The sequence below is a fragment of the Pituophis catenifer genome, unplaced genomic scaffold (genome assembly GCF_029215685.1).
Source record: "Pituophis catenifer annectens isolate HBS135680 unplaced genomic scaffold, rPitCat1.0.hap2 SCAF_3, whole genome shotgun sequence".
NCBI lineage: Eukaryota > Metazoa > Chordata > Lepidosauria > Squamata > Colubridae > Pituophis > Pituophis catenifer.
In genome coordinates this window covers 127,470,594-127,497,928 of record NW_027256883.1, presented here as the reverse complement: position 1 = coordinate 127,497,928, position 27,335 = coordinate 127,470,594, and the positions used below count along the sequence as shown (strand labels likewise).

The following is a 27,335-nucleotide window of genomic DNA, read 5'->3' as shown; positions in this document are numbered from 1 at the left end:
CCCACAACTTCTGAAGGCAAGTCATTCAATTGGTTAATTCCTCTCACCGTTAGGAAATTTCTCCTTAGTTCTAACTTGCTTCTCTCCTTGGTTAGTTTCAATCCATTGTTTCTTATCTTGCCTTTTGGTGCTTTGGAAAGTAGTTTGACCCTTCATCTTTGTAGAAGCTTCTCAAATATTGGAACAGTGTCATCATGTCCAATGGTGGGTTTCAAATTTTTTTACTACCGGTTCTGTGGGCGTGCCTTGGTGTGCATGGCATGGCTTGGTGGACGTGGCTTGGTGGGCATGGCAGGGGAAGGACACTGTAAAATCTCCATTCCCTCCCCAATCCAGGGGAAGGATACTGCAAAATCCCCATTTCCTCCCGATCAGCTGGGACTTGGGAAGCAGAGAATAGATGGGGGCGGGACCAGTCAGAATTTTTACTACCGGTTCTCCGGAACTGGTCAGAACCTGCTGAAACCCTCCTCAGATCATGTCCCCTGTAGTCTTTCTGTTCATTAGACTAGATAAACCAATTCTGTAACTGTTCTTCATACATTTTAGCCTCTAGCCCCCTAATCATTTTTGCTGCTCTTCTTCCAAATAAATACGTATATATAAATAAATATATTTCTTTTCAGGGATTTGAAATCCCTTTCCTTTTAAGCAGTAACATACACTCAAACAAGTTTGGAGGACCTAACATTTCAGAACTCTGAAGCTAAAGGTGGGTGGACTTTTACTTTTTTGGAAAAAAGATAGGCAGTTCTCCTTTCTAAAAATCTCTCTCATACACACTCTCCACTTCATAATTCTCTGATAACAGTTGCTGAAAAGAAAAACTTGAGCAGGCATTTTGTGTTGGAATTTCTAAACTATGAGACAGCCAGAGGATTACTTCTGGAGCCTCTCCTGGATAGCTGTTTCATTCTTTTTCTTCTCCTGGGAAAGGAAGAAAAAGAGCAGAAGCATTATCCAAGACTCATAAAGTCTTGTATTTGATCACAGATTACATTGGCCTTATAAAGTCATATACACATACTATAAGGTCTGGGTGTTGAAAATAGCTACTTTCTGAACTTGTACCATTTCAGATGGCTGTTACTGCTCATGTAACTGAATTATCCTCTGCACCAAAAACTAGAATAATATAAATATAATTATATGCACGGAAAAGTAGATTTCAGGAAAAAATAATATCTTTCCAACCAGAAAAAACTATCATCAAGGACCCCACATTTATTTCTTTGCCAAGAGGAACACTCAAGTCACCCTACCCTTTCTACACTGAATTGGTACAGCCCAGAAGAAACGTCATCAGTTCATTTGCCAAATGTGAAAAATGGGCCTGAACTACTGCCAAGTTTATGAAAGGGTGGGAGCAAAAATACTGAACACATTATTGATGATTTGATTTAATGTACATCCTACTATCTCCTGAGAACTAGAGTGAACAATCTAGATATATTATATATTCATCCTACATTAAGGATGAAATTATATACCATAAGCTCAACCATAAATTTCACTTGGAAACCATTTTAATGTTATCCAAAGGTTTTCTTTCACTAGTTTTTCTTTTAAAAATTCTGTGCGCTAGTTTCACCGCTTATTTAGGCACAAAGCAAATAAGAAAGGGGCCATTTCTGACAATATTGTTTGGAATAACTATTCAGAGTAGTAACAGAATAACAGGAAAGGACCTTCGAGGTCTTCTAATCCAACCCTGAGCTCAAGAAGGAAACACTTTGCCATTTCAGACAAGAGGCTGTCCAATCTCTTCTTAAAAACCTCCAATGCTAGACCACAACTTCTGGAGGCAAGCCATTCTACAGATTAATTGTTCTCAATGTCAGGAAATTCCTCCTTATTTCTAGGTTTAGTTCTCTCCTTGATTAGTTTCCATCCATTGTCCTGTTTTCAGATGCTTTGGAAAATAGATTAGGTAATGAACTTAATCTAGTTTAAAGACCAGATTGTGCCACAAATATATCCATGGGGTCAAGGGAAAAGGTTTGGCTTGGAAATGAGGGAGGGGAGCAAGAGAAATCCTTCTATCTCTAATCAGATATTCTCTAGAGAAAAAAATAGAGAGAGAGAAAAAAATTGCCGATGTGATTTCCAAGATTTTCTCTGACTCACAGACAACCAAAACAATATTTCTGATCTATAAGCTGTTTATTTCCAATTGATCAAATTTCATAATCATTCACATTCTCACTGTTCCACTGAGAAAAGCATTGGTTAATGCTTTTAACCAATTGGTTAATTGGTTCTAGAAGATCATGATGAGTCAGGTGGAGAGCAGAACAGAACAGAATAACAAGTTGAAAGAGACCTTGGAGATCTTTTAGTCCAATGCCTTGGTCAAGCAGTAAACTCTATTATTTCAGATACATGTTTGTCCAATCTCTTCTTAAAAACCTCCAATGTTGAAGCATCCACAACTTCTGCAGTCAAGCCATTCCACTAATGAATCGTTCTCACTGTCAGAAAATTTCTCCTTTGTTCTAGGTCGGATCTCTCTTTGATAAGTTCCCATCCATTGCTTCTTGTCCTACCTTCAGGTGCTTTGGAGAATCTTTGTAGTATTTGGACCGTATTTTAGGAATGCCATGTATGAAATTATTTTCCCAATGAAGCCAGTATGATGATAAAGTTTCCCAACTGGATGTCTTCTAGATGTGTGGACTTCAACTTTCAGAATTCTACTCAGCATAGTCATTACTGGGGATTGCAGAGTTGAAATCTACTTGACTGGAGGGTATCCAGAATAGGGAAATTTGAATTAGAGCACAGAAACTAAATCAGACTAACTTATACATTTTCAGTTAATGATTGCCTTACATGCCATATTATTGAGAGGCTCTTGGTGCCCTCTGAGCTTGCTTATTTACTGCAATGTTTCATAACCCAAACTAGGTAACATCAACAACAATATGAAGATGTTACCTAGCTTAGGTAATGAAATGTGCAAGAAAATAAGCAAGCTCAGGGAGCACCAAGCACCCCTCATTTCAACCCTGAACTACAAATATTCTCCTTTATTGATGCCATATTATTCTTCATGGATACTTATTTGGCATGATACTAATCAGTAAAGGTTGCATACTTTATTTTTATGACAAATTTAGCTTATATACTTAAGAAATTATTCTCCATCTCCAAATATTTATTCTGGTTATGTGCACCCACTCCCTCAAATTTTAGCAAACCAAGCATTTTTATAAGTGAATGCTTTCAGGCTAAATTCCTTACATTTAATGGCATTCTTCGCAATTATTACAAATTGCATCAGGCATAGACATAAGCAGTTTATTCTTTTTTTAAAAAAATATATCTTTTCTATTTGAGTTGTTTTTATGAATAGTTTCTGAAAACATTTCATATGTATTTGTATCCCTCTACCACCTTCTCCAATGTTGGAGGATAAGGAGAACAGGCTGATGAATTTCTATGTGGCTCTGTGCCAGCATTAATTCAGTGAATGCAGAAACTCAAGGACAATTCTCAAGGGTCACTACATTAATATAATTATATGTATAGTACCAATATTATCTTTCAAAAGTAAAATAATTATTTCTTTCTTTCACAACTACTAAGAAATGATAAATATTAAACTCATTCTAAATCCATTCCCAAATCATAACCTGCACTAATTGGTCATAAAAAGTCAATGGAACTAAGCTTCAAAAACAATAAACTCTACTGAGGCTGTAGATGAAAACTTTAATGAGTCTCTCATTCTAGACAATTTGGTCAGCAGTTATAAAAAAGTTACAAGAATGTATATTATACAGATGCCTTAACTCAGTGTTTCACAACCTTGGCGCGTTTAAGTTTTGTAGACTTCAATTCCTAGAATTCCCCAGCCAAGCTGAGGACCCTGCTTTAACTAGACAGTATAGCTTCTATCAAGGTAATGATGCCTTCTCTAGCTCAAGTATCTTTCTCCCCCAAAAGACATAGGGGAAAACTTGGGAGAGAAGCCTAGGAAATGGGGTGACAGAATGCATAGAAGGAACACTTATTGGGGAAAATTCAATCTAAAACTGTAATATAAATAGTAATCATAAGAAAGAAGTATCTTGTTACCTATGCAATTAGTAATCAATTATCATTCAATGAATAATAATTATGAACAAGCAGGAAAGATCAAATGAAGAAATGGCAATAATGCAGCCATATCAGTACTATAAGGATTTAGCAAAGTTAGATAGGGGTACTTTCATAATGACAGACTTTTGCTATTTATTTGCTTTTTGGTGCCTTTTCTGCACCATGGTGCAATGGTTAGAATGCAGTACTGCAGGATAATTCTGCTGACTGCCAGCTGCCAGCAGTTCGACAGTTCAAGTCTCAAGTCTTCCATCCTTCCAAGGTCGATAAAATGAGGACCCAGATTTTTGGGGACAATATGCTAATATGGACACACGGCTGTCTTTAGAAGAGCATATGACGGCCGTGGCCAGGGGGGCTTTTTATCAGGTTCGCCTGATACGCCAGTTGCGCCCCTTTCTGGATCGGGACTCCTTGTGCACAGTCACTCATGCCTTGGTTACGTCACGCCTGGACTACTGTAACGCTCTCTACATGGGGCTCCCCCTGAGGAGCACCCGGAGGCTCCAGCTGGTGCAGAATGCGGCCGCGCGGGTGATTATGGGAGCGACGTGGCGCTCCCACGTAACACCTCTCCTGCGCGAGCTGCATTGGCTCCCGGTGGTCTTCCGGGTGCGCTTTAAGGTGTTGGTTCTCATCTTTAAAGCGCTCCATGGCTTAGGGCCAGGGTATTTGTGAGACCGCCTGCTGCTACCGATAACCTCCCACCAGCCAATACGCTCTCACAGAGAGGGCCTCCTCGGGGTGCCATCGGTCAGGCAATGTTGGCTGGCAGCCCCCAGGGGGCGAGCCTTCTCTGTGGGGGCACCCGCCCTGTGGAATGAGCTGCCTCCTGGAATACGATTGATCCCGGACCTCCGGACCTTCCGTAAAGCCCTGAAGACGTTTTTATTTCATCAAGCCGGCCTAGCCTAAATGGTTTTTAATTGGGATTTTAAATTTTATGGATTTGGGGTTTTAAATTGGGTAGCCAATGATTTAATTCTTTTAATTATCTTAACTTTTGCATTTGTATGTTTTTTAATTTTGGCTGTTCACCGCCCTGAGTCCCTTCTGGGAGAAGGGCGGTATACAAATTAAATTAATAATAATAATAATAATAATAATAATAATAATAATAATAATAATAATAATAATAACACTGTAAACCACTTAGAGAGGACTGTAAAGTACTGTGAAGTGGTATAGAAGTTTAAGCATTATTGCTATTGCTTTCTGCATGAAAAGATCAAAACGAAGCAGTTGTTGTTGGTAGATTCAAATATCTTCTTCCCTAATGTTGTTTACATTAACCTAGAATAAGCATCAAGAAGTTTTACACCGAGGTTGATTGGTATCTGAGAAAACATTCATTCCCAAATCCTTGAACATACCAATAACAGGAGATTTGATCTAACTGACAAGTATTCCATTTGTTACAGAAGCAATTGTGGTTGAAAATGATTTCTATGATCTGAAAAACAACAATCATAGATGCAGGCAAAAGTCAAGAAGCCCTAGAGGCCCAGCCTGGGTCTAGATTGAACTCAAAAGACAGAATGTCCAAAGTGAGTTAAAATCTAGGGGAAAAAAAACATTTCTTTCTGTAGAATGTCTGAAGTTACAACAGAGTTAGGTCCAACTGGTAAAGATCCATTTGTAATGATTATTGCACATGGACGAGTGTTTTGATACAAGTTCAGGAATGAAATGAATAAATCCTTGCGTTGCTTGAGGTAATATAATCTTTCCACTGTGAATTCATGCCTCCTTTTACCCGAGAGAAGCACATTTGTATTATACAACTTAATCATTATGCAGCTCCAGTGAAAATGACTGTTTTCTTCATTAACTGCATTCTAGAAGCATCAGCTCATGGCTAAAAAAAAGGAGGAAACGGACTTATATGACATATTCTGAGTAGAAAATGAAATCTGTTTTTGTACTGGACGTGTATTTTTTTTTCTAAAATTCTCAAAAAGAAAATTATATTCTGATGGTTTAATCAACTTTTGAGTTTGAAGGAATACTGAGAGAGGAGCTTATTAAATCCTTCCTAAAGGAAGAGATAAAGTAATGATAAATGAATGGATCAATTAAACTATCTAAAATAGGCCATATTGGCATGGAAGTTGATGAAGAAAAAAGAGTGCTCCATTTCCAGTATCTACTAATTATTGACATACCCCCTGCCCTCCCCCTAAATGGGGAGAGCAATTACTGCAAATGTGTTTTAATATGAATACATACTTGTTTTAAGCAATTCCAACATTATGATTTCTAATGAGAACCTTCTTAATCCATATTGCCCTGATCAATCTGTAAATGCTTATTTGCTTGCTTGCTATATAAAACATTTATATAGTTGCCCATCTTTCAACCACCTCTGGGTGGCTCCTGGTCAGAGTCTATCCTTATAATGTTGCAAACCTCAAAAAATTCAAGTTGCAATTAGGATCTCCTATTTATATTAAAAATGTAAATGTATGTTGGTACTTGAACATGTTGAATGATTCATGCATCAATAAATCATGCAATAAATATCTCAAATCCAAAGGAGGCTGATTTTCACGTCCTACTAAATGCACTATAAAAGGTATCGCTAAATGGCAAAGGTGGTAATGAAGGACATAGAGAAGCATTGCATAATTTGTCTACCTCCTAACTTGAATGGACACTATTATTATAATTCTAAAGAAGAAGCAATTGTTTTAGGGATTGCTTTCAGAGTAGGATATCTTACTATGGAGAAATCCTATGTAAAGACCATAAAAACTAAATGCTGTTGACTTCTGGAAATATTTCTGATTCTGACAATCTCTGGATGGAGTTCATTGAATTAGGTTGATGCTAGTCTGGCCAAAGACAGATTAACAGAGTTGGAAGGGATCTTGGAGGTCTTTTAGTCCAACCCTCTGCTCAAGTAGGAAACATTATACCAGTACCCGCCCCCCAAACCTTTGGGCACTAGGGACCTGTTCAATGAAGAGAGGTTTTCTGTGGACCACAGAGGTCATGGTTTCGCATGCTGCCTGCATCCTGTGGATGGAACTTCGCTTGTATACGCGGCCTGGTTTCTGGCATGCTGCGGCCCAGTAACAGAGTTGGAAGGGATCTTGGAGGTCATCTAGTCCAGCCCCCTGGTCAAGCAGGAGACTCTATACCATTTCAGACAAGTGTCTGTCCAGTCTCTTCTTTAAAACCTCCAGTGCTGGTCGTTCCACTAATTAACTGTTCTCACTGTCAGGAAATTTCTCCTTAGTTCTAGATTGGCTCTCTCTCTTTAAGGCATTTCCCTGTCTTAATGCATATTAGTACATGACATCATCCAGTGCATTTAGTCTTTAAAATGACTTGTTGACAACACTGTTGAGGTTCTCCCATCCCCCCACATTTGCCCCAGTGAAGGAATTCCAAAGCATTTCTGAAAGAAAGGGCCCTTTCTACACTGCTGCATGTAATTTGACTCAAAGGCACAAATTGTTATCACGTTAAATAATTTGAGGTTAGAAGAGGTCAGTTCCCAAAGACTGTATAAGAATCAAAGGTTACTGAAATATTTATGGATGACATTGTTGTAATTGCTTTCAGGAAATACACTGAAATGCTCTCCTAACTAGACCGTTTTATTATCTTTACTAAGGATAATATATCTAATTCATGCACATCCTTTGTGTCAGATATTAAAAGAGTGTCTCATATGAACTATGTCTCTAGGGGGAAATAGCTCTAATAAGGCAGCAGGATTTGGGATAAAAGGAAAAGTATATTAATGAGGGGGGGAAAGTGCAATAAGTCCCTTAGAAAATATAGCTAGACTTCCTTCGGTTCTTCCTTCCATAAAACACTTTTAATTTAAACATGTGTTTGCTTTCTTTCAGATGTTCCCTGCAACTAGGGCCAAGCCAAAACAAATGAAGCAGACTTCCCTTTGGAGATCAATTTCTTCAGTCAAGGTATGGAGATTTATTGAGTGGTGGGATTATGTTCCAAGCAAAGAATTGAAGCCTTTTGTTTAGGAGGCATTTTCAATCTTGCTTATATGTACATACTAGAAGGGACAATCTAGTTCGGAGAAAGCCAGAATGTACATTTTTTTCCCCATCTCTGACTCCCAAGTTGGAAGTACGGTGATATGATTTGTCTTGACTTAGCTTAATGTATCTGAACAATGAAAAGAGAATGTTGACAAAAGTCAGTACTGAGAGTTTTCATAACCTTCAGAAGAAGAGATAGCCTCAACTCTTAAGGCACATTCAAAATTATAATGCAGATAGTCCTTGACTTATGAGCACAGTTGGGGAAGAATTTCCATTACTACGTATGGCGGTTGGTTAATTGAGTCACAACTGTTTCTGCTGTGGTTAAGCTGTTTAACTGTGGTTAAGCTGTTTAACTGTTAAGCAAATCACTACAGTGAATCCAAATTCCCCCCATTGATTTTCCTTGTTGGAAGTCTGCCAGGAAGGTCACCAATGGCCATCACATGACTTGGGACGCTGCAACCATTGCAAATACATGCCAGTTGCCATTACCCTGAATTTGATTCACATGACCGCGGGGATGTTGCAATGGTTATAAGTGCTAGAACCAGTTGTAAGTTAATTTTTTCAGTGCCGCTGCAACTTCAAACGGATGCTAAATGAATGGTTGTAATTTGAGGACTACTTAGTAGTAGTAGCAGTACAACACATGGTGTTCCTATTGATTTATAAGCTCACAAACAGTTCGTAGATATTCCAATGGAACTCAGTCTAATCCTCGGATATTTTGCTGTCAGTTCTTTTGCTTGTATTTAGTTAGCTACTGTTTAGGGGTTGGCATTCTCCGATGGGGAATGCCATCGCATAAAGGTTTATGGGAAGTATCTTCTTTTCTTGATGTCCACTTTTATTCTGAAGATCTTCCTGAGCAACCATTAAATATTGTATTTGAATGGAAAGCACTTGCCTAACCTTTGCATGATTTTTCTCTGTCTATCTCAGTGCTGCCCTGCCTTAATTATGGTTTTTATGTTTATAAATTGGTTTTATTGTTTTTTTCTGTATTGCATTTTTATTACATTGATTATGAAATTTTTGTTAACGAAAGGGAGAATGGGCATGTAATAAATAATAATGATATTACTAAAGGATTATTAAATCCTTGAGATACTAAAACCTAATCCGTGGTATGGATGCTAAATTGTTAGCAACAAAACCTGAAAGTGTGGGCAGAATAGTAGCATCAGATTGTCTAGCAAACTCAAATCACCACAAATCCTTAAGATATTTTGAATCCTAAGCACAGACTGTTGAATAGCTCAAAAGATTAGGTTCCTACCACAAGCAATGAAGCTTCTAATTCAATCTAGAGCAGTCCCAACTTTTCATCAGTCATATAATAATCAAAAATACAAAATAGAAGCTTTACCATTTCAATTCTTTGTGGCTCCTGAGGAGTCCAAAGAGAGCAGGTCACAGAGATGTTCAAGTACAAAATGAATCAAAGTCATAATTTGAAAATGCAAATTCTCTTTCTCTTTTGTGGTCTAAAGATATTATTGCTTGTCACTCTGAACACCTGTTTAAAAATATTTCTTAAACACATTTGAAATATAAATTTTAAATATACATTAAATATTTTTTTAAATCTCAAAATAAAGGTTTAAATCGCAAAAGTAAGGTTCATAAAATTGACAGGTTGCAAAATCAATCACAATCAAAATTGCTGTAAACAAGAATACAAAGAAATGATCATGTTTCTATTTTTCTTGGGCCAACTGTAATATCTTATAAGTATTCACGTCAGTGGTGGGTTGCTACCGGTTCGCCCCGGTTCAGGTGAACCGGTAGCGGTGGCAGGAGGCTCCGCCCACCTGCCCAGACTTCATCAAATACGCTCTGCGTAGACTCTGCGCATGCAAACCAGTAGCAAAGGTAAATGAAACCCACCCCAGATTTACATGGACAAAAAGCATAGGTTATTAGAAAATTTCATACACTGCATGCAACCCCACCCCCAGTTTCAATCCTTAGAAACTTTAGATTGGGTAAAATTATCTCTTTAGATAAAGAGAAAATTTAGTATTTGTGATCTTAATTGCTTCCATTGCAAAGATCTTTTTCACTATTCACCTTTCTCTCATCTTTGTCCTGTGGGCTAATGGGAAACACTGTAGAAATAAATATAAGATGTATCTGATTTCATGGACAGAGTAGGCAGGCAGACAGACAAGAAGGAAGGAAAGTCCACCCTCACTAAAATCTGCCACCCATGACTTCAGAGATAAAGCAAGCAGTGTGCCTGTTTAGCCTTAAATATAAAGCCTACTCAGACTGGATATATACTGAACTCCAAACTAGTTAAAGACTAAAATATTAAACATCTAACTAGTACATTATAATCAATGGGGTTATCAGATAGCAATTTTTTCAAAATCCTCCATGCATCTAATAAACTTAGCCATATCCTTATTCCACAAATTTGTTAGCCTTTTAAACAAGCATAGAAAGTCAAGTTGGAACAGCATTTGCAACTAGCATTTCTCTATCTTTTTCAGTTCTTATTTTGTAAGATTGGCGATTACATTTAGGGCTCAGTGGGAGAAAAGCAAGGACTGTTTTGGGAAAAATCAGTATTTTTTTTTTTAATACACCATGACAAAATCCAGAAATGGAGCAGGAATCGAATGAATGAATGTCTATGGGAAGACTCTACAAAAATGTCAAAAAAGGCAGAGAGATTGTCTGGAAGTCGGCTTACGATCAGGAAGAATGCACTGGAGAGAGTAAGAGCTTCCTCTTGCCAGTGCCTTCTAAACTTTTCTTTCTACTATATGAGATGGTTCCATTTCACTGAGAAGTATTGTGTCTCAATCATATTTGGAAATGTTGCTCACAGACATGGGAGCCTCTCTCTTTAGTGAGCTGGCCTCAGTTAAGAGAACGTATCCTTGTTTCCTTATTATTTCCAGCATTCCAATATCCCATAAAAATTACATTTCTGTCCATTTAAATGAAGGAGGGTCTTGAATTTATTCAGAAAAGCAGCCTTATGTGGTCTGTGTATAAATTAAACATGCATGTATGACAGGATAGAGAGGCAACATTTGACTTTCTCACACTCTCTCTCTCACTCAGAATGGGAGGCATTTAGCTCCAGGTCAGTCTTCCATAATAGCATGAATGCAACATACCTGCAAAAGTATATACACACCTGCAAAAGTAGGTATAGTTCTAATTTTTTAAAAAATGACTCATTGCTTACTTCATCCACTTGAGGTTCTTGAGCCTGGGGAGCATTGGGCACAGGAGAATCGCAGTCTGGGCTGTAGTGCTCACAGTAATCATATGCTGCTCTGGGATCACCAACGATCAGCATCTGCTGGATATCACCCTGCCAGGGAAACATAAGATTATAAATTAGCAACCATTATAGGTCACTGGGTGTAATGAAAAAGAATCCTTCTTCTTTACAAAGCAAGCTTGGTTAAGTGAGATGCACCTAATACGGGTTTAATTATTCTGCAGCACCTGTTAATTTATTTTAGTAATTTATCTCTTGTCTGTTGTGGCTCCGGCACAGCTTGTTAATAGCTTTGTTAAAAACAAATAAAGAGATTTATAGCGAGATCAAGTCATTTTGGGGCAAGAGCCAAATGCTTTTAAACCCTGACGTGCAACGTGATTGCACGAATCATAAACCGAGGCTGAAACTACCTTATTGTGATGTAATAGATGGAAACAATACTATTCATATATTATCAGGCTATAATGACTAGATAGATACTTCTGATGGCTCCTTCCATAAACAAAAAAACATTCAGAGTTTAAATAGTGATGACATAAAGTATATGCATTTATGGCTAGTGAAAAGTAGTAGTATATTTAATAACCGACTGCATGGACTCAATAAATAAGAGCCTTGATAGTACAGTGGTTTAGTGCACCCTGTTATTAACACAGCTGCCTGCAATTTCTGCTGGTTCGAATCTCTCCAAGGCTCAAGGTTGACTCAGCCTTCCATCCTTTCTAAGATAGGTGAAATGAGGACCCAGTTTGTGGGGGCAATAAGCTGACTTTGTATAAAATATACAAAAGAATGAAGGCTATTGCTTAACGCATTGTAAGCCGCCCTGAGTCTCCGGAGAAGGGTGGCATATAAATCAATTTTTTTTAAAAAAAAATTAATAATCTCTATCTGGCAATTTGGAGAGTTGTAGTTCAATCTATATGGAAACTACCAGGCTGAGAGATGCTGATTTAAACCTATGACGACAACCTTCTTATTGAAATAAATGAGGTTTTAGATATTTATTATTAATTCACACAACTTTTTTTTTTAAAAAAAAAGTTGGGAGCACAACCAAATCAAAATGAAGAAAACTTTAACTCCCCCAGTATATTTTGGAAAAAAAATACTTTCCATTAAATCCCATAGTATTAAAATGATTTGATTTTGTGGAATCATGGCCTTTTTTTGCAGACATAAAATAAGAGAACATTTTGCAAGCCATTGAAGCCTTGGTTATTTCCTCAGGCAGTTGGATCAAGTGGATAGATGAGTTCTGTTATTGATGTGTTTTTCTGTGAGTGGAGCTATTGTTTATTCTTGGGCTAAACTGGGAGTTTTTTGTTGAACATTTTTCTGTGTTTTAATCTTGTAAGCCACCCACAGTCACTTATGTGAGATGGGCAGAGATATAAATCATATAAACCAACATTTCTCAACCTTGGCAGTTTGGAGATGTGTGGACTTCAACTCCCAGAATTCCCCAGCCTGCATGGCTATCTGGGAAACTCTGGGAGTTGAAGTCCACACATCTTCATGCTTCCAAAGTTGAGAAACACTGATATGAATAAACAAACAAACAAACGAATGGGTAGATAATTACAATTCCTAGCAGCCATAATTTAGGTTCCCAATAACATGACCCACAAAAACACATGCAAGGAGTTAGGCAGGGTTACATATCCCTGCCTTTTCTTTTTTTAGTTCAATAGGCAACTATTGAACTATTTTCCAGAGCTTCTGACAGCATGGAGAGAGTATTCCATGGGTATTTCTAAACACATTTCATTTCATTTCATTTCATTTTATTAGATTTCTATACCGCCCTACTCCCGAAGGACTCAGGGCGGTGCACAGCCAAACAATAAAAACACATACAATACAAAATTTAAAAAATAGAATAAAATCAAATTAAATAATTTTGGCCCCGACAAATTTAAAACCCCAAACTTTTAAAACCAATTTAAAATTGAATATATAAATACTAAAAGATATTTAAAATTTTAAAAATCTTTTATAAAAGAGGGGGAAAATTAAACACATACAAGTACTAAACAGATTTTCAACTGTAAGCATAGAAATTGGCACTAGAGATAAACTGTACCATTCCATTCTATATCATCTGAATGTACAAGTTTATACAATGCACCAAACCAAGGGATCTGGTGTGACAAAACACAATTGCCTACGTTTTTAAAATATGTTAAGTCAGAAATTACTATAGTCAGATTCACATAATACCTTAAGCCAAAACAGCAAACATTATGATTCATTCATTTATTTATTTATTAATAAAATCTATATACCCTGTTTTCCCTAAAATAAGACATCCCCTGATAATAAGCCCAATCAGGCTTTTGAGCGCATGCGCTAAAATAAGCTGCCCCTAAAATAAGCCCTCCCTAAAAATAAGCCCTCCCCGAAAATATTTAACTGTGTGCCAGCCGGTCCCCGCCATTTCCTTTGGTTAGGGTTAGGGAGACAGAGCTGGAAATCAGTAAAGATGGCAAGAGGAGCCCCATCGTGCTCCACGCGCTCCAAAGTAATAACACATCCCTGAAAATAAGACCAAGCACTTATTTTGGGGTTCAAAAACATATAAGACAGGGTCTTATTTTCGAGAAAACACGGTAGTTGCCCATCTTGCAAGATGTAATTCCGGGTGGCATATAATAGGCAGTAAAAAAAAAAATACATACATAAAATATTCTTTTATATTCATATGTACCGTGTTTCCCTGGAAATAAGACCCTGTCTTATATTTTTTTGAACCCTGAAATAAGCGCTTATTGCCATGCACTCAAAAGCCCAATTGGGCTTATTATCAGAGGATATCTTATTTTGGCGGAAACAGGATAAAAGAATACATATATAAAAACTCAATATAAAAATTGAGTTATTTAAAATTACAAAAATCAGCATTAACATGGAGATGATTAAAATTAAAAATATAGGCAAACCCCAAGCAGAAAGTGGGTGAGTACATGCATCTCAGTAGTGAAGCTATCTAAGCAAGTCTCCAGTTCCTTGGGTCCCCCAGGCCTTGTGGCATAACCAGGTCCTGAGGGATTTCCAGAACATCAAAAGGGATGGAACTAACCAAATGTTCAGAGAATGTTCCACAATTTGGGTGCCATGGCAGAGAAGGCCTGATACATGGGACCCACCAAATGTAAGACCATGGCACAGCATGGCCCCTCTGTCATATGCCAGACTCATATAATCAAGGAGTCCCTCAGATAACCTGATCCCATGCCATGAAGAACTTTAAAACTTATAACCTGTCAAGTGTGAAAAGCCAGGTCCATACATGAAGATTCAATTAAATTGATTTATTGCTAAAAATCTATGCAAGAACACATTAAAAATTAGTGCAAAATGAGAATTCAGCCAAATCTGGATGTCTGATATTTCATTTTTATGTAAACCCTTATGGGCTAACTTATGGGCTAACTTTAATTTTACTCCTTTAAGCTGTATCCACAGGAAGCCAGCTGGATGACTGGGACCAGTCACTCTCTCTGAGCCCAACTCACCTCACAAGGTTGTTGTAGGGAAAATAGGAGAAGGAAGGTATATTGGGTATGTTTGTCACCTTGAGTAATTTGTAAAAATAATAAAGATGGGATGCAAATAAACAGACAAACTACAGTTACAAGAATAAATCTTTGAGAAAGTCTATGCTATCTACAATGACTATTTGTTGTCCAACATCTATTTATTGTCCAAGGATCTATGATCATTCAAAGAACTGCCAATACACTTCACATAAAGTCTGACTCACATTAGACCAAATGAAAAAAAAAAAATAGCAAAGTGCATTAACCTCTGCATAGGTTGAGTATAAATTCAAGTTAAATAATAAACTGAAACTAACATTTCATCTAATACAAATTATTGCAGGCTAGTCTAACTAAAACATGGATTGCATCTAGTCTCAGTAATGAACTCAACAGTGTTAAATTCTGTGGTGCACTGTGGCTATTATTTGCAATCAGAAGTACTTACTGCAAAGCTATTATTTTTAAATGAATTAACAATGCTTTGGGAGATATTTCTCGTGTTCAGCAGATTTATATTTAAACTAGTCAAGGGTGGAACTTCACTAAAGAAATTATGGTACTTGTGGAATTTTGAATCTGTTTTCTTACTTTCTTCTCCTCCTTCTTCTGCAACCTTTACTAGTTCCCACCCGCCTCAAACCTGCTTGAGTCAATATAAATTATATTTTTCCAAACTAGTGCTTGGAATTGAGCTGTGATAGTTCAGAATTCTAACTGTTGCATTCTTAATGAGAATGGGAGTTCAGCTTACGTTTTTGTATTGAAATCAAACAAACATGTTTAATAAATACAACACTGGGAAGTATGATGGAGCATAAGCTGCTATCTCTTGTTCAACCTGCCTTCAGCTCCCTTTCAAAGAGCAGTAAAAATGATTAATAGTTTCCCCTAACGTTAGGCAAGTTACTAATGAAGATTCTATTTGCCTACTAAAAAACAAACAATGAAAGAATCAATCCCCATATTTTGATGGCTTGTTTTGCATTTAATCCTCTAGTTAATTGAGCGTGGAGAAGATTAATACTTTAATCTTATTTTACTTACAGTGGTGCAATTGACTCACAGTTATTCTCATTACCCTCTCCCGCATTTGGATCTTATAATCTAATAATTATCCAGAAGCAATAGACAATACTTTAAAGTCACCCTTAGATTTCTTTAACTTTAATTACCTTCGCTTATGAATATTGCTTTGGCTGTTCAAAACCGATTACTTGAACAGAGTAATTCTTTTCTCACACACATATTTATCCATAGTCAGATCTCGCTTCAATAAACCACATGAATGAAAACCTACAAGTCTTTACTGGAACATTTCATCTTTTTTAGAACAAAGAGTTAAGGGTTTATATATATTTTAGTCATTGGCATCTAAACAAAATTCCTGGGGCATTATTTAAGACATTATACCCTGATCCCTGAAGCTGAAGCTGAAATACTTTGGCCATCAAATGAGACGAGAGGACATTGGAAAAGACCCTGTTATTCTGAAAGACTGAAGGCAAATGGAGAAGAGATCAGCAGAAGATGAGATGGTTAGATGGTGTCAGATCTCTGTATCTGTCATTTCTTCAGGGGAAGGGGGCAACTTTAATTATTTTATTTACTTATTACTTTCTTTCCTATGTATTCTGTATCCTGCAATTTATGTTTTGCACCTTTTGGGGAATGTAAGGGGAGGGAGGGCCATGTGAGTTACATCACTCAAAAGCCGGCGGAAGATGACCATGAGAAAGTTCCCTTATCATTTTCTCAGAGCAGCCGGTACAATAACATCATCGCACCTGCGGATTGGCTGAAGCCACATTGGACTGTTGGGAGGGGTTTCTAATTCCTTTATTCTAACTGCATGGCCTGAGAGCTCCTCAGAGCCTGCTTTCTTTTTGCCCTGCTATCACCCCTGTTCAATAAAAGGTTCCTTTTGAAATTCTAAGTTTCGAGAGTCTTTGTTGTGACTCCGACCCCCAAGCCTGTCTTATCAGAGGGAGAAGACTCCGAAAGTGAAAGAGAGGAGTTAGCAAGGCCTCCCTCTCCAGGACCCTCCTCTCTGGCAATGCCTCAGGTGTCCTCCGAAGGCCAAGAGATAGGCCAGGGGCCAGGCACTTCAGAGCAGCCGCAGTTGGACAGCGATGGAGATGAGTCTTGGCTGGACCCCTGACAGCATTGCAGAGATAACCGCATGCAGCAGAGGAAGAGGCGTGCCAGAGATTAAGCTGAGTCACTGGACCACACCCCACAGGGGATAAAAGGGGGTGTGGTGGCCAGTCAAGCCTTGTGACGAACAAAACTGAAAGCTAGCAAGTCATTCTGCATTTCTGGAACTTTGTTATATGCTCTGCTTGGATTGATTTTTGGACTGGACTTGACTATTCTTTGGCTTTTGTGGACTTTGATGTTTCGGACGGAGGAGAAAAACCTCCCTTTGTAAGTAAAACCTTTTGGCAAGCAGCCACTGGGTTGCTGCCAATTCTGTTATCAAAGGAAATTCTTGTCTGCTGGTTTATTTTAACTCTTGGTCGACTGCTGATGTGCGTGTGTGAGACAGGGACAGAACAGTCTTTACTATCTTGAATAAGTGGGAGACGTCAGACCTAGATGGTGTCATTGATTCAATGGGCATAAGTTTGGGCAGACTCTGGGATACAGTGAAAAACCGGGGGGCTGGTGTTCTGCGGTCCATGGGGTCGCAAAGAGTTGTACACGACTTAGTGACTGAACCACAGCCCTGCTCCTATTTAAAATGATGCAGAAAATGTTTATTCCTATGTTCATAGAAAGAAACAGGTTTACTGTGAAATAACAATCTGAACATTCCCTACCAGTACAATTGCAGTGTTAACACATGGTACTAAATCATAATTTTAATTGTCATTTGTTGAACAAGATGTGGTATCTCGGTTTACTGAGAATGCTAATGACTGTGTTCACACATCTCCATGAGCAAAAGAGAACATGTTATAGTTTAATGCAGGGGTGTCAAACTAAATTTCATTGAGGGCCACATCAGGGCTGTGTTTGACCTTGGGGGACCGGGGTCAGTGTGGCCAGGATGGGCATGGCCAGCTCAATGTCACTCATGTCAGGGCCGCCTGTAGTGGCCCAAGCACTCTGCCAACAAAAATGGGCTCCCAAGCTCCGTTTTTGGCTGCAATGGCCTCCTGCAATCCTCTGCCAGCAAAAACAGAGCTCAGGAGGACTGCCATTTTCCCTGGCAGAGGCACCGCAAGCTGGTCCTTTGCTGTTTCCAGGCCTCACGGCCCAGATCTAACCACCCTGAGGGCCGGATCCGGCCCGTAGGACTTTGGAGTTTGACATCCCTGGTTTAATGCAATGTGTGAAACCAACCACTGAAGAGTGACCACTGAAGCAACTTCCAGTGTACTATTAGAATTTTCTGTCCCCAATAGGGAAGTACTTGATGATTTCCCTTGTTATTCTATAATCAGATTACATTATTCCACATGTCAGAAAAAAACCAATCTTTTCTATTGTTTTTACCATGTTTGAACTACTTTAAATACAACATCACTACATATTTTTTAAAATCAAAATGCCACCGAGAATTGAAATATATATTAACAATGAGATATAATTCACTGTTCACACACATAAATGCATTCCGGAGTATTTTTCCTCAAACATTCAAAATGAATTCTGTGTATTCTATGTATTTTTCCATTGTAGAAAAGATAGCTGCGGAATAACATCTAAATCAAACAGAATTTCTTCCTATAAATACTAATGATCATCAACATTGCAAAAATTAGATTTATTCATTTATATCTAGAACCACTAATGCTGATTAACTGTAATTTAATATAGCTGATTATCAATCAAAGCAAACAAATGTATGAAGGTGGACAATACTTTTGTTAGGATCAGCCAAAATGTGAGTTGAAGGTTAAATGAATTAATATGAAGAAATCAACATTTTCTAAAAACTAGGCTGGTGGAGGGAGAGAAGTCTATCTGGGCTTTATATAATGAGTAAATCATTTGTGGAGTTATTTTCTGTGTTCTATGAAAGCTCCCTATTGCTGAAATTGCAACGTTCTCATGCAGGTTGTATATTTACTCAATAGTAGTATTACATATCAGCTGCTCTCAGCATTCCATATAACATCTGAAATCTTTTTATGAATCTTCCAGGTGTATTATAAGCACAATGGACTTGTAAACCAGGAATTTTAAGTATCCATTCTGCCATTATTATGGTTCATTGCACAGTCAACCAGATGTTGAGACTGGATTTGGCATTTTTATCCACCTATCAAGTCTTTCCCAAGGAGCTGGGATAGGCAGATGTTGTTTGATGGTGTTAAAGGCCTCTCCACAGGATGTCAGCTGTTCCAAGTAATGCTGCCTTTTGCAATTGACTAGTGATGATTTTATTAATGCTAATGATGTCCAAGTGATTCTTCAGTTGTTTTGGGATTGCACCAAAATCTCAAGGCAGATTATTGTTGGTACCGTGTTTCCCCAAAAATAAGACCCTGTTTTATATTTTTTTGAACCCTGAAATAAGCACTTTGCCTTATTGCCCTGCGCTCAAAAGCCCGATTGGGCTTATTATCAGGGGATGTCTTATTTTGGGGGAAACAAGGTACTATCTCTGCTTTCTTTTGCCACAGTCATTTTCTGTTTTCAGTTTATTTATTTATTTATTTTTGCTTATTATTATTGTTCATCACACAGTCAGCCAGATATTTAGACTAGATTTGGCATTTTTATCCACCTTCCCAAAGATCTGGGATGGGCAGATGTTGTTGTCCGTGGTGTTAAATGTATCATCACAAGAAGTAAGCTCTTAATTTAATTTAATTTAATATTTAAATTTATATACCGCCCTTCTCCCGAAGGACTCAGGGCGGTGAACAGCCATAGGTAAAAAACATAGAATACAAAATTTAAAAACAATTTAAAAATATATTAAACAATTTGGCCCGACAGTTAAAATCCCCCATTTAAAATTAAAATTACACCATTGGAGAATTAGGCCAGCCGGGCATGATGAAATAAAAAAGTTTTGAGGGCCCGACGGAAAGTACGTAGATCTAGAATCGTCCGTATCTCCGGGGGGGAGCTCGTTCCAGAAGGCAGGTGCTCCCACAGAGAAAGCTCTCCCCCTGGGGGCCACTAGTCAATATTATTTGGCCGACGGCACCCAGAGGAGCCCCTCTCTGTGGGAGCGTACTGGCCGGTGGGAGGCTCTCAGTGGCAGAAGGTGGTCTCATAAATATCCAGGTCCTAAGCCATGGAGCGCTCTAAAGGTGGTCACCAACACCTTGAATCGCACCCGGAGGACCACCAGGAGCCAGTGGAGCTCACGCAGGAGAGGTGTTACATGGGAGCGCCATGATGCTCCCATAATCATAATCATAATCATAATCCCATAATCACCCGCGTGGCCGCATTCTGGACCAGTTGGAGCCTCCAGGTGCTCTTCAAGGGGAGCCCCATGTAGAGACCATTACAGTAGTCCAGGCGGGAAGTGATGAGAGCATGAGTGATCGTGTGCAAGGAGTCCCAATCCAGAAAGGGACGCAACTGGCAAATCAGACAAACCTGATAGAAAGCCCCCCTGGCCACGGCCGTCACATGTTCTTCTAAAGACAGCCGTGCATCCAGGAGGACACCCAAGTTGCGAGCCCTCTCTGTGGGGGCCAACAACTCGCCTCCAATAGTCAGAGATGGCACCAACTGACTATATCGGGACGCCTGGAGCCACAGCCACTCGGTCTTGGATGGGTTGAGCTTGAGCCTGTTTCTCCCCATCCAGATCCATACAGCCTCCAGACACCGGGATATCACATCAAGGGCATCATTGGGGTGGTCCGGGGTGGAGATGTACAGCTGAGTGTCATCAGCGTACTGATGGTACTTCACCCCGAAACCACGGATGATCTCACCCAGCGGCTTCACATAAATGTTGAACAGAAAGGGTGAGAGGACCGACCCCTGCGGCACCCCACATATAAGGTGCCTCGGGGTCGATCTCTGGCCCCCCGTCAACACAAACTGCGACCGGTCAGAGAGGAAGGAGGAGAACCACCATAGCACGGTGCCCCCCCCACCCCTAACCCCTCCAACCAGTGCAGCATGATACCATGGTCGATGGTATCAAAAGCTACTAAGAGATCTAATAGGACCAGGACAGAGGAACAACCCCTGTCCCGAGCCCTCCAGAGATCATCTTCCAAGTAAAGCTGCCTTTTTGCAAAATTATTATTATTAAAATTGTAAAATATTTTCTACTAACGTTAACCTGCTAATGTAGTAAATTATGTGACAGCAGCTGATGTGGAATTAATCATAAGTGAGGTTGGGAGGTTAGTCTTTGCCAGCCTGTCCTTTTTCTTGTGAAATTTGATGATCCAATTCCTGTTTTACATACATTATAGCAACTTTTAAAATGCCTATAGCAACTATAAGCCAAACCTAAAACAGATTCCAGCCTCTAGAAAGATGTATTTCCAATAGTAAATATGAATCTGGGAAAGAGTGCTTCCCAAAATCTGAAAGAAAGGGAGAGAGTAGGATTCCAAATCTTGGGAAAATAGGGTTGTTGTTTTTGCAAGAAGGGATTTTGTGCTGAGTAACAGATTCAGTATTAGTGAAGTCACAATCCTATCTTTGAAAAAATAAAAGTCAAAAGTTGCCTAAATTAATTTCCGCAGCCCGCTGTATAGTTTTTCTTTTCTTCTGAGTAGAACAAAGCAAAATCAGGGGTCACAAGAATTCAGAACCAAAGAAAAAAGAATGAATTTGATTAGAAACAGAACAAAGTCAGAAGCTTTTAACACCGTCACTGTCTCTTCCTCTGCCCTAAGCCCTTTGGATCACAGTCAGCCTCATTACATGCTCTTTGAGGTGAAAAAAAAAGCAAAGATCCTGAAGAACTCAAATTTGATTGCTTCTTATGGGCTTAATTCTTGTTCATAGAAGAATATGTTGAGTTATTCATATCCATCAACATTTGCTCTTGAAGCAGCTATTGGAAGACCCTTCCTTCCTTCCTTCCTTCCTTCCTTCCTTCCTTCCTTCCTTCCTTCCTTCCTTCCTTCCTTCCTTCCTTCCTCCCTCCCTCCCTCCCTCCCTCCCTTTGTCTCTCTCTCTCTCTCTCTCTCTCTCTCGATTTTTATACCATCTTTTTCTCTCTCTCTCTCTCTCTCTCCTTTTATCCCACCTTTATTACTTTATAAGTAACTCAACACAGCGAACATGCCTCATACGCCTTCTTCCTCCTATTTTCCCTACAACAATAGTATGATGTGTGTTGGGCACATCAGTTTGCTTTCATGCCTATGGCAAGACTGGAACTCAAGAGTCTACTGGTTTTTAGCCTGGTGCCTTAACCACTAAACCAAATTGGCTTAATAAATTAATTATATTTAGGAAAGTCTGTTGAGATTAAATTGCTTGGGTTTTGTTTTTGTTTTTTTCTGATGTTTACTGCATTTACAAATGTGGAATTCTGGCAAAAGCTTGTTCTTGCTAGACCATGTGTTTGCATGAAGCACGTACAGGGCCTTTTTACGGTTTGGCACTGTGGAGGAAAAAGTACTTAAAGCTGCTGCTGTTTTGTTGTCCACAACTTCCAGGCTCTTCTTTCTAACAGTGGAACCAAAGAAAGGGGAACCATTTAACAAGCATTGACATTCAAGGGTAACTATGCAAAGGTCATTTTCTGAAATTTAAGAACTGGGTGGTGCAGCTATTTTATCTGTGGGAATAATATTGTATTAGGTGATTGTTCAACTCTAATTCTTTTTCTTCTAGCTGATGTAATATTTTTAAAGAGTTCCAAACTTTATCCAACAATCTGGTTTATTATGAGTGTAACCAGCATTTTCCACATGTAATCCAGAAGTGTGCGACTTTTTGAAATAGATTGATTCATTTTTTGGGAAAGCAAGGGTCACACAGTGAAGTGATGGAGCTAAGTAAGTGAGGCAAAACATTACCCCTTATTTAACTTTGGCAGAGGATCATGGGTCATCACCTTTTTTAAAAAATTACATTAAGCCTCTTTTATGGCTTACACTACTTTTTAATTCCTGCCTCAAAAGGATCCTAATCATAGTTTTCATTGTTTCATTGTGCTCCTTGACTTTCTAGAACTACTAGAAAGTTCTACGAGAACACAGAGATCATTTGCAACTATTAAAGTAGTGTAATCAGTATGAATGCCTGGTTCATATTTTTAAGTATTGGGATTGGAAGCAACTTGCAGATTTAGGATTCTATATGACAGAACACAGCTGACATTGGCTGATCCTGAAAAAAGCAAAGTACAGTCATAATTGGTTAAACTACCAAGAGGAGGAGGAGGGGGGAGGAGAAGTTTGTATTTATTTATTTATATCCCTTCATTATTATTTTTACAAATAATTCAAAGCAGCAAACATACCTAATACTCCATATTCCTCCTATTTTCCCCACAACAAAAGCCTCATGAGGTAGGTTGGGCTGAGAGAGAGTGAGTGGCCCAATCACCCAGCTGGCTTTCATGGTTAAAGAACTACAGCTCACAGTCTCCCATTTTCTATCCTGGTATACCATAACCATTAAACCAAATTGGCTCTCCTTATTGTTATCCAGGAAGTTTCCATGCAGTCACCAGGAATCAAACTTGATTCAAGCACATCTTTAACCTCATTCCACTTATACTGAAACAATACAGTCTTCTGTGAAACCTCTGATGCATACACACCTAGCATTTCAACAATATTTGTGGGCTATGAAGTGCCATAACCCTGCCTCTTTAAAACTCCAATTCCCTCATTGATCAAATGCCCTCCAAGAAAGGATGTGAATGGTGTGGTGGCCTAAGGAAGCTTTTCTTTTAATTTCAGATAGTACACACAGCCCAGTCACATAGCAGGATTTATAGGATACCTTGGTTGGATGGTCAGCAGAAGGACATGTTGCCACCATGCTCAAAATATGCTTCAAAATGAGAAAGTAGTTAATAAAGGACTACCAAAAGCACTTTATCCAAACCCTTTCAGAGCTAAATCACTAAATTAGGCGGCTTTGGAAATTGTACACTTCATCCCCATGAACAGTAAAATATTCTCTTGCATATCATTTGAGCAGCCTTAAATTGACCTTAAATTATTTGAGAAAGGAAGAGTTGGGGAAAGGAGGCTACATTATGAGCTTGCTCAAGTCTAATAACGTATTGCAGCAAACATACTGTTATCATAGTTACTATTATCCTTCACAGTATCATAGTGATGACAATATTCTCTATTGTATTGGGAAGATAGTGCAAACTCTGTGACATCAGCAATGTTTTATTATAATGTTTTATCATGTGATTTTATCATATGACATACATGTGAAAGGCCAAAGGATCAAACAGTCAGTTTGCCTCAGCTCTTGATAAATAACTGCACAGAAAAACAGATTCAGTGTTTCCATGGTATAAAAATATTTCAAATTCAGTCAGACAACCAGGGAAGGAAGCTTTTTTGGGGGACAAAATATTACCTCACCAATTCAGATGGCAATATTCTTAGTCACTGGAATCTGATAGCCATCACCCAAAAATTATATTTTTCACTTTCAATATTATGCCAACTACTTAGAATCAAACTTCCCCCTTTTCTCATTTTGAGCAAAGCCAAAAAAAACTTCCTGCAGATGTAGAAATGGATCACTCTCAACCAGAAATATTTGACATTTGATTTTATGCAAAATTATTCAAGTGCAGCCACAATAGGCAATTTCAAGAGCTCTCCTTTCCGATCCCATTTTTGGTCCTTCTGAGTTTGATGTAGCCAGAGAAGCGTTTTTTAGCATGAGAACTACCCTCTGTAAATCCTTTAAAGCAGAGGAAGTTTGCAGCTAGTGATAAGGAAAGCATAATATCTTTTGCAGAATCCAGGATAAATGACTGGTTTCATACCTAAAGTCACTAATTGACACAGACCAATCATTTTTTAAAATCATTTCTCCAATATTTTTGACACTTCTTATATTAGAAAACTTTCTTCTAGATGGTAAGGCTTTGTAGAAACATCATTCTATTGATGATGCTAAGTATTCGTAACATTATGAGATATAACAAATATTTTGCACAACTAGACCTGATCTTTCATCTTAGGGAAAAGAGGTCTACAGTAGCAAAATTATGAAGTTTGATATCAATGGTCTCACTATTAGAAAGCAAAGAATGAAGCTATACTAACAGAAGAACTATCTAATTTTTAAAAAGCCTAAAAGCTTCTGGGAACGTGCCAAGAACTTTCTAATTAGTTTCTTGATAATAAAACCATGGACTGAAAACTACAATAGTCTAGACAGCCTGACCATCATTATTATAGATTTTGGAGTACACTGCTGCTGAGTTCATTTAATTTTTGTGTGCAAAACGAGGGAGGCTGACAATTTCCAGAAACCTTAAATAAAATATTCCACTACACAATGTACGGTTCAAAGTGGAACCATCAAGAGAGAATTTTTACAGCATGCACCTGCCAGATTCCTCAAATATTATAAAAGCTGTAAATGAAAATAAAATGGTCTACGTACCAGAATGTGCACAGAAATCACTAACACTAAGTACTGGGTAGCTGAACTCACAACGCTGGATTCAAATCAGAAGCCAGTATTATGAACACACAGCAGAAAAGAAATGTAAAGTGCATAGAAAGAATACCTTTTTTTTCTTCTGACCCTCTGATTTCCTTCCTAATGACTCAGAATCATTTTCTGAGCTTTCTCCAAGTTCTATTTTCACTTTTAATGAATTGTCTCCAAATCTACTTCACTACAGAAATTAGGGTAAAATTATGGCTGTTCAGTATGGCTAATTCCTGAAGGATTATTGTTTCCACTCTTAATTTAAATTTATTTGAAGATGGAGAGGGAACAGAAATACCGAGTTTATCATGTTGCCTGTGGCAATCGTGAGGGGTTTTATTTTGAAAACTTTATGTAAAATTTTTGTTCCACTTGTAAAAAAAAATGAGGCTAAATCACAGTTTGAAGGAAGAGGTACCTTAAAGGACTCTTTTGAAACTTCTACCACTTTTCTCAGAGAAAAGGTGCACAGTCCTATTTCTTAGAAAAGGGAAGTTTTGGTGTTATAAAAATGGGATGAAAGGAAAGATACATCCATCTCCAGTGCAGTGGTTGGTAATTTAGGAAATGTAGTCATAATATCTATAGATATTATAGATATACAGTAAAGTAAGGGAAGCTGGTTTACTTTTTACAAATTACAACGTCACCAATTTCATTTCATAATCTATAAAATTATTCATAATCTATTAAAATTATTTTTAATTAATCTATAATATATATATATATATATATAAAAGTATAAAAATGAGCTATTGAACTGTATCAGGCATTGCAAGCTTTTTTTGGCCCCAATATTTGGGGCTGGGAGTTTTCTACAATTGTATAAATTAGGAAAGTCTATGCAATCCAGTAGAGATGCCTACTAGACTGCTAGAGTAAATGGAGAGTAATGTTAGGCAGAACCAAGGAGTTGCAGTATTTTTTATTATTAAATTCACCTTTATATCAGTCCTAATGGCTTCTTTAAATCACTTACAAACATAGAACATTATAATTACATAGAATTTAAATCTAGGAATAATGGCACAGCTGGTAGCATCAAAACTATCCTGACTGATCTCCCAAAAGCCTAGTTAGCACATGAACAGAGACCACCAGAAAATCCTGGGTCTGTAAGATAGTCAGTGACAAACCATTTATTTATTGCCCATGTGTAGATGGTCCTCGACTTATGACTGTAATGGAGCCTGCCCAAGGTTGCTGATTGGACCCAATTTTACGTTTTTGGCAACAAATGTCAGAGTCATTGGTTCCTAATGGTGCGGTTTTGTCAAAAACTGGAAGTAAACACTGCTTTTTTTGGTGGGAGGATGACACAAATTTCAGTCATACAACCAAAGAATGCCACAAATGGCCATAAATGCAGGCTGGTTGCTGAGCGTCTGAAATGCAGTGACATGTCAGGGGGATTCAAACTTTGAAACCAGGTAATAAGTACCTTTTTAAGAATGATTCAGAAGATAGTGACCCACTTGGCATATTCAATTATAGTCATAAATCAAGGACTATCTATATTAGAATTTCTAGCTGAGAACATAACTCTCAATTTACAGAAAAATATACAGGACAAAGTGAACACTTCTAAATGTGGAGAGCAGGAGAACAAATATTTTCTTTAGAACAGGGGTGGAAAACTGTGGCCCTTTTACAACCTGTGGACTTCAACTCCCAGAATTCCTGAGACAGCCAAGCTGTCTCAGGAATTCTGGGAGTTGAAGTCCACGGGTCATAAAGGGGCCATATTTGCCCACCCCTGCTTTAGAAAATAGTGCATCTAGTTTTAAAAGTCTAGACTTGAGGAGGCAGTTGGTGTTCACCTGATGG

The 27,335-nt window shown here is 38.3% G+C and overlaps 1 protein-coding gene across 1 annotated transcript in view; it reads right to left on the bottom strand.

The window, feature by feature from the left end:
* The window catches only part of COL11A1 (collagen type XI alpha 1 chain), a 297,225-nt gene that overhangs the window by 186,242 nt on the left and 83,648 nt on the right, over positions 1 to 27,335 (bottom strand). Inside the window, exon 6 of the mRNA XM_070941067.1 lies at positions 11,332 to 11,460. Coding sequence (XP_070797168.1) covers positions 11,332 to 11,460 — 129 coding nt within the window. The remainder of the gene's footprint in view (positions 1 to 11,331; positions 11,461 to 27,335) is intronic.